At 38.1% G+C, this 14,892-nt stretch overlaps 1 protein-coding gene across 1 annotated transcript; it reads right to left on the reverse strand.

Annotated features, from left to right (window-relative positions):
- Positions 1–266: 266 nt before the first annotated feature.
- LOC124148137 (fibropellin-1-like) lies at positions 267–14,551 on the reverse strand. Its single transcript, XM_048387548.1, has 13 exons — positions 14,461–14,551; positions 13,468–13,581; positions 10,821–10,934; positions 9,554–9,664; positions 9,310–9,423; positions 8,451–8,561; positions 6,618–6,728; positions 5,856–5,966; positions 5,609–5,719; positions 4,950–5,060; positions 3,981–4,094; positions 3,721–3,834; positions 267–2,977 (listed from the first exon to the last, which is right to left on the reverse strand). Exons 4-13 carry the CDS (start codon positions 9,618–9,620, stop codon positions 2,571–2,573), a joined length of 1,371 nt encoding a protein of 456 aa, XP_048243505.1. The 5' UTR covers positions 9,621–9,664; positions 10,821–10,934; positions 13,468–13,581; positions 14,461–14,551; the 3' UTR covers positions 267–2,570.
- Positions 14,552–14,892: the final 341 nt, after the last annotated feature.

A 14,892-nucleotide genomic window follows, 5' to 3' on the forward strand; every position in this document is an offset into this window, starting at 1 on the left:
AAGTTATAGCAGAACTGTGAAAGTGGAATACAATATATATCTGGAATGACGCCAAATATCATTGTCAATATTTTCACAGAGGTATTACATTTTTCTTTCAAATCGATTCGCTTTTTCACGTCAAGTGAAGGTGGTTGACCTGATGTCGTTTCGTGTGATCGGCAAGGCCAGTGTTAGGTGGATATCTTAGACAAGAGGTACGTAATACATTGTAGAAGCTACGATCTACGGATCATACATATTTAACTCAATATTCGCTGCTGATAATCATTTATTACAAAATGACACAAAATGTTTTTTTTTATACCAAACATAGAGATTGAAAATGTGTGATATATACAAATTGTAAAGTTGACTGATTACAGGTATGTCGACGATGCAGCAAACACCTGGACACAGCTTCCACACAGGAATCGCCGTACATCTTTCTTTTTCATGTAACACGATGCGTTGCATGCAAGAAAACAGTTTCAAGTATTTAAAAATGAATTAGACATCCTCTATCAGTACAAACTAAGCCAACGATCGAATAATTACATAAAAAGGCATAAAAGGAATGGGATGGTAAATGATTGGTTGGTGTCTATGTGGTTTCTACGTTGTGTTATTTTACATCAAAAGTGGAGTATGGTTGCTTAAAGTTCGCATGATTCTATCCAGGAAATGAATTTGCAAGAAAACAGTTTCAAGTATTTAACAATGAATTAGACATCCTCTATCAGTACAAACTAAGCCAACGATCGAATAATTACATAAAAAGGCATAAAAGGAATGGGATGGTAAATGATTGGTTGGTGTCTATGTGGTTTCTACGTTGTGTTATTTTACATCAAAAGTGGAGTATGGTTGCTTAAAGTTCGCATGATTCTATCCAGGAAATGAATTTGCAAGAAAACAGTTTCAAGTATTTAACAATGAATTAGACATCCTCTATCAGTACAAACTAAGCCAACGATCGAATAATTACATAAAAAGGCATAAAAGGAATGGGATGGTAAATGATTGGTTGGTGTCTATGTGGTTTCTACGTTGTGTTATTTTACATCAAAAGTGGAGTATGGTTGCTTAAAGTTCGCATGATTCTATCCAGGAAATGAATTTGCAAGAAAACAGTTTCAAGTATTTAACAATGAATTAGACATCCTCTATCAGTACAAACTAAGCAAACGATCGAATAATTACATAAAAAGGCATAAAAGGAATGGGATGGTAAATGATTGGTTGGTGTCTATGTGGTTTCTACGTTGTGTTATTTTACATCAAAAGTGGAGTATGGTTGCTTAAAGTTCGCATGATTCTATCCAGAAAATGATCATGAATTTATGTGATGTGTTTCAAATTAACTTAATGCTGATTCAAAGAGATCAAACCCTTACATATGCCAGTGCATTCATAAAATGTTGGAAATTGAAACAAATAAGACATGTGACACTTAACAGTGACAGATGCGTATGTAGTATGTGAGATAAATGTAGACGTAGTAAAACGTACATCATTGTCATTTTGAGTTTATAAGCCTGTCTTGCTATTCATACGCGGTGCATGTGGAAAAGCTACATTGTATGTGACAAACATTGTTAACAATGGGTAAGTTTCTCGGCAGGATACAGCCAACGGCTAAAAACGGTACCGTCTCATATACGGATGAGAAATGCAAACATAAATGGACAGGTAGGTATTACTTTCAGTGGTTACAAACCCATATAACATCCCCTCTTCTATCGGCGACTAATTACTACGAACATTGCTATCATTATCAGAATAATAGTCTAAGATACCTAAAATCGTTTATCCCCGAATTAAAAACAGTTTTGACCGAAATAGGTCGGAAAGTTGACCTTGTTTCATTTTGTCGCTGGCATATTTGACTGCATTTCGAAATCCCGTTAAGAAATGTTACGCAAGGCCAGGCAGACTCTAAAAGAACGTGAGGTTTTACATGCTGGAGTAGTTTCCCTTTGATAAAGGGCACTCCAGCGGGCGAATGATAGACGGATTGTCGCGAAAGGCGCTCACTGGCAAAGAAGAAAACAATATCTGTGGGCAATACTGTTTTTGCCTATATGGTAATCACTGACTGTGTACCGTAATACATTAAAGCGCACGTTCCAGGAATACTTTCAGTTTTTAGATACCGTTTGTGAGAGATAAAAGTACATATTTTGGAGTGACATTATGTGACAAGGAGTGTGTGTGTGAATGACGATACACATGTTCGCAGTGGTCAGTAGACTGTCTTCTACTGAGGCAGCATATGTTTATAATTTATGTTGTTTTCTTAACCTTTTGTTCCCAGCTGTATTCAACAAATCATATATTTACCATACACCATCACACAATATGGTAGTTTTCACTATTAACACAAACATTTTGACGTTTGAGTATTTTCCACAAAATAAATTATTCATTTTTTTCATCACTGACAACAAACTATTTTGGGCATATTTCTGAACGAACTAAATAAATAGAAAAGAATGCCATGAGTATTCTGTAAGATCAATCACAGCAACACAAGTACAAATCTCTCTGCCTTCAAATGTCGTTTGCCGTTATGTCCTACTCTTAGGTCTTTACTTCACGTTGAGTGTTTTTTCAGGATCCTTTTGTCTAGTTAAAAATTGTATAACATTAATACAGTCCATAATCAAGAAGAATCCAAAGGCGGCAACAAGACAGCATATTCCACTGAATCCGATTCCAGATGCTGAAGGCCTTTCATCCGGAACGCTGATCTTTTTCCGTAATGCGCTGGACAGTTTACTTTTGTCGACGGTTAGTAATGCTTTGAGCCATTTGATCTTTGCGGCCAGTTCATTGCTGTCAATGCTACTGTTCAGTCGACAAGGGCACGTGCAGCTCATTAGGATGTTACACAGTAGGCCACTAAAGTTAGCAGGACAGAGACACTCAAATGCGTTGATACGATCTGTACATGTGCCTTCATTTTGACAAGGGTTAGAAGCACAGTCGTCAATATCTGAAAGTATCAATTTTAATATTTTGTATTAAGTAGAGTAGGTAATACATATTACTTTGGTCGTGACAGGGTGCAGAACATATCAAAACGAAGGAATTACGTCTTTACATCCACACTATATCATGATTCTTGTGCATTACAAGCACTCCCGACCCGTAAAGATCCGGGGTAGAATAGGTCTTAAGCAACCCATGCTTACCGTAAATGGCGAATTTGCTTGTCGTAAGAGACGACTAACGGGATCGGGTGGTCAGGCTCGCTGACTTGGATGATGCATGTCATCGATCCCAATTGCGTGGATCGATGCTCATGATATTAATCACTGGATTGTCTGGTCCAGATTCGATTATTTACAGACCACCGTCATATAGCTGGATTATTGCTGAGTGGGGCGTTAAACAAAAAACCAAACAACCAACAAGCACTCATGGCAATCCATATAGTGTTGATTACAGTCGTAATGAATGCACGTTTACTTTCTTTGATATCTGCATTGAAGGTTGCATAGATCAATCGATCGACAATCGACTCTGCTTTTGGCAGAGATGTCTTATTGACATGGAAAGGGTTGTGAAAACGTTATAATTATCGCAACGTTACCAATCCTTAACATCACCGTTGACAAAATGTAGTGTGTTTGCTGGGTAAGCATCTGATGTAAATGTGTTTCTTATGTATAATATTGTGGTGCATTACACCATGTTGCCTGTGTATTTCAAGTGTGTTCAGTTCAACAACCATACCTGTCTGACACGTGTCCCCCATAAAACCAGCTGGACAGGAGCAGGTGAAACCGCCGGATGACTGTGTACATGTTCCGCTGTTTTGACAGGGATTCCCTGCACAGGCATCAATGGCTAGAAACGGAAAGATCAAGGGAGAAAACATTAAAAAAGTTGGCTCCGCGAAATTCTACCAGAAACAGTAAATCATAGTGTCATCAAATTAGGAGTGGGTGAATGAGCCGAGCGTGTACACACATACGAACAGCATTAGATGTTACCTGTTTCACAGTCAGTGCCCCCAAAGCCAGGCACACAGGAACAATTATAGGAGTTTGTGAAGTCGTTGCAGGTTCCTCCATTTCGACATGGTCCGTTCAAACAGTCGTCTATGTCTACAATAAAAGTATAGCCATTTTATTTCTTCCTTAGCGGATTTATGCCCTCGCCCTTTAGGACAGCTGGTGCCTCCTCCACCCCCGATTTTATGTGTTGTTCTCATATAAAAGTATCATTCTTAATTAAACGCAAAGACAAAAAGGGCACGAATGGCCAAGTCGTCACTGTGCAGATTCGTGTCCCTCAGGCGTTTTAGCTGAAGAAGAAAATGTCTCACTTCAAGGCATCCCTCCAACATTAGGCTCACGCGCCGTGGTTTAACCAAATACCGGCGACAGTAACCATTTCCATAAGAGTCCGTTGTACAATTCCGACTACATCCTAATTATGTGTTAATCAAATAGTGAAAATACCAGGTGTCCGCGAAAAAGGTGGTCGTATCCTGCCTCACCGGTGGTACCCGCCACAAAGACAGTCAATTGTTCACCTGAAGAAACCCGGAAATCATTTTATTGTTAACGATACGCCACACACTTCTACGATGAAACACAACCATGAAACCCCTCGAAAGCCTAACTGACACATTGAATGTTGCAACTCTGATCAAGCAACCTTATTAGTACGGAGGTTCGGATACATGTGCACGTTTGTGGTAACGCTAGAATACCACAAATTCGACGCCAGGTTAATGTAGAAATTCACATGTGATGTCTCTATTCACACGCAAATTATATGTAACACAAAATCAATTAAAATAGCGTTTTCGAATGGTCACTCCAACTCAATGCGTTTTTCTAACTTTTGGCAAAAAGAAGGACATTATCAATACCTATATTTTCTGCATAATATTGAGATGCCGACGTAGCTATTTGGATTAAGAATCATAAATGCATGCAGAGAATTGATCTCACCTGTGTCACAGTTAATCCCATCATAGCCAGGTGCGCAGGTACAATCGTACATGTTAAGTAGATCACTGCAGTTGCCATTCACACACGGGTTACTGAAACACTCATCTATGTCTGAAATATTGAAAATGGGAGAGAGTGGGTGAAGTGGGCTTAACGCAGCATTTAATTATATCACAGCGTGTCAGTTAGTGACGGAAGTTACATGTCTGGTATCTGCTGGAATAGTCGTCCTAAATATTGAACATACACGTTATACACTTACGAATGTCAGGAATGTATTCATCAGAACAACTGGTGAATATGGATGAATACGGTGTTTGCTAAACATGTCTTTCTGTTCTTTGATCTCTGATCTCACTATCAAATAGTGATGAGACCAGGTGTTTGCGAAAAGGTTAGTGTTTCATGACCAATCGGTGGCACACAGACACACAGACACCAAATCAATTGTTCATTTGAAAAAAACCTCACGGGATTACATGGTACAATAAGGAATTCCATCGGACTTCGTTTTGGTCACTCATGTGTCAAATTTGGAAATTCCGCAACTTGGCTCCCCTAAAACATTTTGAAAACTTTTCTAAGGACTTGAATGATGTAACTCTGATGAAACAAAGTTTGAGCAAGAAACGGTTGACGTCTTGAAAAAGACTCCTCACCTGTGCTGCAGTTCCCGTCTGTATACCCAGGTTCACAGTCACAGGTGTAGTTGTTGACGTGGTCGACACATGCACCATTCACACATGGGTTTGTTGCACACTCGTCGATATCTACAAACAGTTACATCAGGTATTAAACAATCAATGTATATACCAATGGATTTCTTATCGACACAAATATTTCTTATTCAAAAGTGGCATAATTTAAATTTAGTTTTGTCAACTTTAGAGGGACAGGACTTCTCACCTGTGCTGCAGTTCATGTCTGTATACCCAGGTTCACAGGCACAGGTGTAGTTGTTGACGTGGTCGACACATGCACCATTCACACATTGGTTTGTTGCACACTCGTCGATATCTACAAGTCATATTTATAACCGAAATGCATTTACATGTAGATTGGATTTAATTCCCAAACAAACGGACAGGGCACAAGTTTAAGTACTTGTACATATAGGGTGGAATGATGTTGGATATGTACCTGTGCTTTGGTGTACATTACTGTTCAAAGGCAGTAGGTCATTAATACAGATGAGATGCATTTCAAAACATTACAGTCAACCTTGACCCAACTATCAATTTTGTGATGGACACGCGAAGATCCGGACAAAGAATAGGTCTTCAGCAACCCATGCTTGCCGTAAAAGTTGGCTAACGGGGTTTGGTGGTCAGGCTCGTTGACTTGGTTAATGCATGTAATTGTATCCTAATTGCGTGGATCGATGCTCATGATGTCAATCACTGAATTGTCTGGTCCAGGCTCGATTATTTACAGACCGCCGTCATGTAGCTGTAATAGTGCTGAGTGCGGCGTTAAACAACAAACAAAATAAAGAAACATTTGTGTGATGGGGATCAGTCAATAAATTGCAAGTGTTCTCATAACAGTACATAAACATATTTTCTTTAAATATTAATGTATTTCATAACGCCATTATATTTCTTATTGATCATATGGGGCATAATTTAAATTTAGTTTTGTCAACATTAGAAAGAAAGGACTTCTCACCTGTGCTGCAGTTCCAGTCTGTATATCCAGGTTCGCAGATACAGGTGTAGTTGTTGACGTGGTCGACACATGTACCGTGCACACATAGGCTCGTTGCACACTCGTTGATCTCTACAACACAAAAGCGACAAAAGTCTTTTGTTCGATTCTGAATATATCATGAGCGTGTTTTGTTGTGATTCACTATCAAATTGTGACGATACCAGGTGTTCGCGAAAAGTTGAGTGTATCTTGCCCTACCGGGGTCACCCGTCACACACACATGCAGAGGCAAGTCAATTGTTCACCTGAAAAAGGACCACGGGAACATATGGTACAGGTGAGAATAGGGAATTGCTTCCGACATCAATTTGTCACATCAAGCCACTGTTGCCACTAATATTGCTCGACGGAAAGGGAAAGTTGACTTTTGGACTGTTGAATTTACCCCCTTGTCATACAGATGCTCGAATATCTAAGACATTTTTGAAACGTAAAGTCACATGCATCTAGGCACTCGTACCTCCATAATAAGGTTATATGCATCTGTAGTTTAATTACCTTGACCCTCAATTTCAGCCAACCATATACTTGATTATTCGTCTAAAACGTGGTTGCAGAACTGATGCAAGCTCTTACATGCATGTCAAACAATCACATAGAGCTGCCGGTTCAGTACACAAAGAAGCCAAAATAACTTACGACGGACTATTCCTGTGACTTTGACCTTCAGTAAAGGTCCCTCAAAATCTGACAAATTCAATGCCCCACTCTAAGAATGATATGTACCAAATTAGATCCTGCTACAGCCAACACCTCTCGCTTTATCACGTAAATATTACAATATTACTGCATAATCGTGAAAGTGAACATGAATTTCAGTGTACGCCCTATCTGATGTCCCCAGATGGAATTCAGCGTAACATAGCATATGCTCCTCATTGAAAGTAGGTCACAGGGACCGAAACAAATAAACATAAGCTTGTCGTTACCCAAGTTTTCAAATGATATACATGCATACAATTATAAAAATAAATTTGCAGAAATTAACATTTCAGTTAAAATGGCAGGGACGACCTTCACCGTAAGTTGACATATCACTCGCGCAACCTTTTTAGACTTGGGGCCCCGTCCCAGATGACATGTATCAAGTTTCAGTGACCTGGAGGATGACACTGATCCGAGATATGACATATCAATGTGCAAAAATGACTTCCAAAGGCTATTATAGAGTTATACATGATACGATTTTATGTTACACCCAATCTGTGCAACTGCCCATTGCGTGCATTGGGTAGGCCGTTTACCCAGTGAGTGCAAGAAGGAAATACAATTTTGTGAGTAGATATAAGTCTACATTTGTATTATTTTCGAGCCGTATTTTATTTGTGTTTTACAGCAGTTAAGAAACCATATAGATAGTAATGTTTGATTTAATGTTGATGCATCAGTGAGTGAAAACAATTCAGTGAACAGATCTTTGTAAATAGCTCGGTGAATAGATCCTTATAAAATAACTTTGTCCTTTTGACTTCTGTGAACAAGATTTTAAAACTCATACGAGTCACTGTCTATTGGGCAGTTGCACAGATTGACCGTAACATATACATGTAGGTTACTTACAATCTTTCCAGATCGCAGCCCCGTCTCAACATTGACGTGTACCAAATTTCATTGGCATACATTAAATGCTTCATCAGTTACAATTGAAACGAAGTATATATGAAAATAATGTATTCTCTTTATACATCATGGATTGACAGGTTTAACGTTGTCAAGAAATAATTTATTCATCAGAGCATGTTGCGATAATGAATTAAACAGAGGTGACTTAATGACGTAAAACAGACATACCTTCGTCACAGTTGACCCCTTCATATCCAGGTGTGCAGGTACACTTGTACATGTTGGGCTGGTCACTGCAGGTGCCATTCACGCACGGGTTACTGGAACACTCGTCCATGTCTAAAGCAATCAAAAATAGAAACACTATAAGTTCGCAGCCAATGATGTGAACATTAAAAAATATTAGCAATATACGTTATTAATAATATACAAGGCATTTATGTATACTCTGCCAAAAAGAAGGTGATATTGGAAACCCCCCGGATGATTACAGAAATAATCGTATCGAGTGATAGTAATGGATGGATAAGAAAATTGAAGGACTAGTTGTAACATGACCTTCCAGAGAACCTGTTAGGGTTTGTACTAAACAATGAACGCTTAAAATGACATGATCAATAATGGGTCATGCCCACACGCTTGGTCAAACATTCGTTGACACGGCGTGGCACGGTCCGAATGAATCTCACGATGACAATTTGAGGGAATCTTGTCCACTACTCTTGCAGCGCCTGTCCCAGTTTGGCTAACGTAACGGGTGGCCTTTGACATCTCCAGATTATGTCCCAAACGTACACTACGGGGAAAAGGTCAGGACTCATGGCTGGCCACTGATTTCTGGTGATGTTTGATGTTTGTCAGTTGCGATACGTACACGTAAAAGACAAAACCAGCATGACGTGCAACGGCCCAAGTAATTGCGCCAGTATGATGTCACGGCAGTACTCACCAGTGACCCTTCCTTGGACAATATGCCGTGGCGTTCGAGCAGTCACAGTGATCCCACCGCCATGTCATTACAGACCTACCCACAAATCGATATCTAAAGGTGCTATGCTATTTATAATGTAAACATAATGAGAAATACCTGTTTCACACAGTAATCCGATGAATCCAGGGGTACATGAGCAGTTGAAATAATTGACGAAGTCGTGACAAATGCCACTGTTTTGGCAAGGTACGGTGGCACAATCATCAATGTCTGAAAGGAATATGTATGTGTACGATGACAATATCATTCGTTTATGAACAAAACTTTAATATTTCTTCAAGCTTACTTGTAACTGAATTTGAAATCTTTTGCCATAAAATCAAATCAACATATGTGTCACCCGTAGAACAATCCAGGTCTGTGTATCCGGGTTCACAGATGCATGTGTAGTTGTTAATTCCATCCATGCAGGTTCCGTGAACACAAGGACCATGTGCACATTCGTTTATGTCTGACAAAGAAAATAGAAAATAATGAAAATATGTCAATAACCAGTTCTATCAGGTAAAGGTAAACAGCATAAAAAGTAGTGCAAAGAACATTAGACTTTGCAACTGAAGTACAAAAAACACCTTTTCTTGACAATTTAATTTCTTTTACAAATGTTGCCACCCATGCTTGTCGTAAGATCTAGATCGGGTCGTCAGACTCAGTGACTTGGTTGATGCATGTCACCATATCACAATTGCATAGATCGATGATCATGATGTCAATCACTGGATTGTCTGATCCTGACTCGTCGACGAAGGCGTGGCTAGATCATCCCTTCACACACTACATTACATCATGACCAGCTTTCGTGTGAAGATCACATATCACCCGGATGATCTGCCTGGTCCCGTCTCGGAAGCTTGACCACTGTTGCCGCGTTTTGTTTTTGATACTGACCACTGTCATCATATTATATATTGCCATTGAATATTGTACTACCGCTCTATTGTGTACTGCCATTGTAATTATTGTGCACTAATTTGTATTGATGTGTAAACCTAGTGGATTCTGTAATATATTTGTTGATTTTACACCATTTCTTGGATGTATTTTATATTTTCACACTAAATTCGTTTAGGTACAGATTTCTTGGTTAACATGTTTCAATTGAGGAATCGACACGTAACGCATTTGTACGACAGATATGCAGAGCTCAACTTAAGGAACTAGATTTAACTTGCACCAGGTACATGTACATGTTGACATGAAAAAAACCTGTTGCACCTGACATAACCATGCTTCACCCTGGTTCCATAAATTTATCCAAGATGAAACATAGATGCATGGGTAACACATAACACGACAATAAGTGATGTACATGTAGTATTGCCAAAAACCCACAGAGGTAGTGAATGTGTTCAAAGATCGTTGTTGTGTGGACAAGTAAGGGTTAGTCAGACACACCTTTGATTCGTTTTACGTGGACTTGGTGCATGCAGACATAAATGCTAGATTGCATTTTCCAATATAAGGTTGCACTGGTTCAAGTTATATATAGCTAAATCGAGCCCTGATGTGACATATTAAATACACAAACCTTAAACGTATCAATTCGAAACACAAATCGTATTTACTAAATATGTGAATGGTTATGCCATTACTGGTACAATACTTACTAGTTTCACAGTACTCCCCAGTAAAGCCATCTGTGCAGTTACAGGAGAACGCCCCAATTTCATCCACACACGTGCCATTTACGCACGTATTGTTCTCACAATGGTTGTAAATGTCTGGATGAAAGAAGAGGACTGACTTTAGTGAAGCTGCATCATCACCACACTCTGATTACAGTCAACACTCGAGTATAATTCGGATATAGAAAAGGTCGCATGGAACCACATTATACAGCCAGTAAGTATTACATACCTTTTCTATATATATATATATATATATATATATATATATATATATATATATATACTCACACACACACACATACATGTACATACATACATACATATATATATATATGCACATACAACTGATAACGTATTACGCTGAAAGGGATTAAGAATTACCATTTCAACGTTACAGAATCAGAATCAGAATCAGTTTATTCTCAAAACCACAAAAGGGGGTACAAGAGCATATTACAATAAATAATTATGCATATGTACAAAAAAGGAGACAAGATGGCAGTTAATAACAACATGTGATTACCTAGCATTTTTAATACTAATGGACGTTTTTACAATAAAACCTCGATAAATTCTTTAGATCCTGTGTGTTTGTTGTTGATAAGAGTTTTACACATTTTATGATATTTGGCCATTCAGTATAATATGATGAGAGAAATGTTTGCCGCTCTCTTAAAAAAATACATCTGAATAAGTAGTGAAATTCATCAGCAATAGATGGAGAATTACATAATATACAGGTTCTATTTTCCTTTGGAATATTTTTCCATCGGCCAGTCTCATTAGGTAAACTATGATTACAGGTTAGAAATCGTAGTAGTGGAATTGATATTCGTTTTGGCAATAGAAGATATTTATCGAGAACCGGAGTGTCCTTTAAATGTTTATAATATAATCCTTTAGAACTAGAATTAACGTCACTTCTCCATTTCTGAAAAAAATGATCTTTAAGTGTTTGCTATACGAGCCACTTTGTTGTGCAAATTGCCGGATTGTTAAATACATAAGATAATCCAATACTGTCTAGTATATCCATAACACATCTAACCCAGGGATTTGTTGATGCAATAGTCTTATTCCTATTAATTGACAAATATTGATATAACAGCTTTGAAAGTTTATACACACCAGTTTGATATCTTAATTTGTGCCAGAAAGATATCATTCGTTTACAAATTATTCTTCTTAATGGCAGCCTACCTAATTCGCCATATATCATATAAAGAGGAGTTGAATTTCTTAATCCTGTGATAAGTCTGAGGAATTTGAGGTGTATTCTTTCTATAATATCTAAATTTTCAAAGCCCCAGATTTCTGAACCATGAGTTAATATTGGTAATACCATCGTATCAAAAGCTGATAATACACAGTCGAAGGGTAAATTTAAATTCCTTGATTTTTTTATCAGTCAAAACATTGCTTTCAATGCATTATCACTGATCATGAGGGACTTCAGACTTGATACTAGTTTTCTATTCCTGTGAAGTACAATTCCTAAATACGTATAAGTGTCGACAATATCTAGGGTTTTATCTTCACAATATTCATTAAAAGTGTCTAAGGCTTTCTGTAAGCCTTCTGGTGATTCATCAAATAATACAGCATCATCTGCATACAATAAAATTATGAATTGGATCCATTCAGTTAAGTCTTTAAAAATATCTTCATCGTAGTTGAGATTAACTCCTCCACACCCAGATGAAAGCAGGAAGGTTTCAACGTCATTTATGAAAATTGAGAATAATACAGGGGATAGGTTTTCTCCCTGTCTGACGTCTATATTACAAGGAAAGTAACCTGACATTTTATCATCACACTGTATCAACGGTTTAATATTTTTATACATATTTTGAACTAACGTAAGAAATCTACCTTTGATGCCAATAGTCTGCATTTTCCTCCATAATCCCACCCGCCAAACAGTGTCAAAAGCTTAAGTAAAGTCTATGAAAGCGCAGTGTAATGTTTGTTTATTATTTCCTAATATTCGCATAAGCATATAAATTACAAATATATTGTCAGCAGTTGAGGAAGATTTCCTGAATCCTGCTTGAGCAGGTGTTAGAATATTATTTTTAACTTAGAAATTAGTCAAACGGTTGTTTACAATTCTGGTGAATAGTTTTCCAAAACAACTAAGGATAGTGATAGGCCTATACGAGTTAGGATCAAGTGGGTCACCTTTTTTCTTGTAAATCGGTTTAATTATTCCCACTAACCAAGATGCTGGAAGTATACCCTTTTCAAATATCAGGTTAATTAGTTCAACTTACAAAGGGGTTAATAAATCAATACTATCAATAAAATAATCATTTTCTATAAAATCAATACCGGATGCTTTATTTCTCTTTTGTTCTCTTACTGCTATCATAACTTCATCAGATATAAAATCTCCATTTAAAGTTTTACTGTTGACATTTGAGCAACTGGACGTTCAGAGTATATCACTATAAAAATGAAACGCAGAATAATCAATCTCGATTATATGCCGAAACAGACTTCACTAGGTGTAAAAGGCAAACCAGAAGTGAAAACTACATGAACGGATCATTGAAAAGAAGTTTAGGTAAACTAAAAAACTAAAAATAAGTCCTATCAATTCCGAGGCATGTGATTTCATATTTACCAATCTCACAGTGAGCTCCTCCCGATCCATTCACACAGTCACATATGTACGTGCTGTCCAGGTCCTCACAGCTGCTGTTGTAGTGACAGGGGTCATTGTTGCAGCCGGCAGACGCTGATTGCAAAGGTGCAGTATATAATATCAGACGAGCAAAATCACCGTGTTGCAGATGTATGACGTACATCTATTCACAGCTACGTGACAATCAGAATTCATACACCATATACACCATACATAGTTTGCTTTGATATGACGTCACAATATCTTGACTGATGTCATTTGTATGCACGTACACAGAGAAGCCAAAGTGTGTGCGCTTATAGGGAAACTCACAATCCCTAATGCAATTGATCATGAGCTATAAAGCACACGCTTAAAATGCCTCCGAGACAATGAACAGACAAAATACGAAATTTTGGCACGATAGAGGGGTGACGTCAATATCCGAATGTGTGTCAAACCGAACAGTAATTCCTCGACTGTAGGATCAGTACCGATCAAGGTGTCGTCGAGTATAGCTCTCGACCCGTTAAGATTACCGTAGAATAGGTCTTCAGCAACCCATGCGACTATGCTTGTCGTAAAAGGCGACTAACGGGATCGGGTGGTCAGGCTCGCTGACTTGGTTGATGCACGTCATCAATCCCAATTGCGTGGATTGATGCTCATGATATTAATCACTGGATTGTCTGGTCAAGACTCGATTATTTACAGACCGCCGTCATATAGGTGGAATATTGCTGAGTTAAACAACAAACCAACCAACCAATCAATCGAGTATAGCTCAACATGGTGGACACACTAGATATTGATCTACACGCCCGAAATTACACACATCTATTGTCATTAAACCTTCACTACCACTTTCATCAGTTCCATTATTTTTGTCAGTAGAACATAATGATTAAAGTTAAAACGTTGTACTATCCGTTGTTTTTAACCTTAATAAATAGCACAAGCAAAGAATAATGTTCAACTGCTGATACCACTTACAGTCATCGCACTGGTATACAAAGTACCCTTTACTGCAAGAGCAAGGATATGGTGTACCATCAGAGCATATCCCAGAAGATGAACAGCCGAGTTTAACTATTGTGAAAAAAAGAAGGAAGTAGCATGGTGAACCTTTTGTGTGACAGTACATGTTAAGTCCATATGTGTTTACTTTGAAATTATACATGGCTGTGCCCAGCTTCATTAGACGTTTTAAAATTAGAAGTAGTTTGTCTGCAATTCTACACCTTGATGTACCCTTTTATCTTCGTCAACGGTATTCCAAACAATTGCTTATTATTGGGACCAAACGTGCGCCTCAGATGTTGATAAATCACACTAAATCACACTAAAGAATGAAACGTTGTGTGAGCAATAAACCACTGTTAGGGCCATGAGGAAGTCCAATTACAGTGCAAGCTGTCATTGAAT

The sequence above is a fragment of the Haliotis rufescens genome, unplaced genomic scaffold, assembly GCF_023055435.1.
Source record: "Haliotis rufescens isolate VD_foot unplaced genomic scaffold, xgHalRufe1.0.p SCAF_7, whole genome shotgun sequence".
Lineage (NCBI taxonomy): Eukaryota > Metazoa > Mollusca > Gastropoda > Lepetellida > Haliotidae > Haliotis > Haliotis rufescens.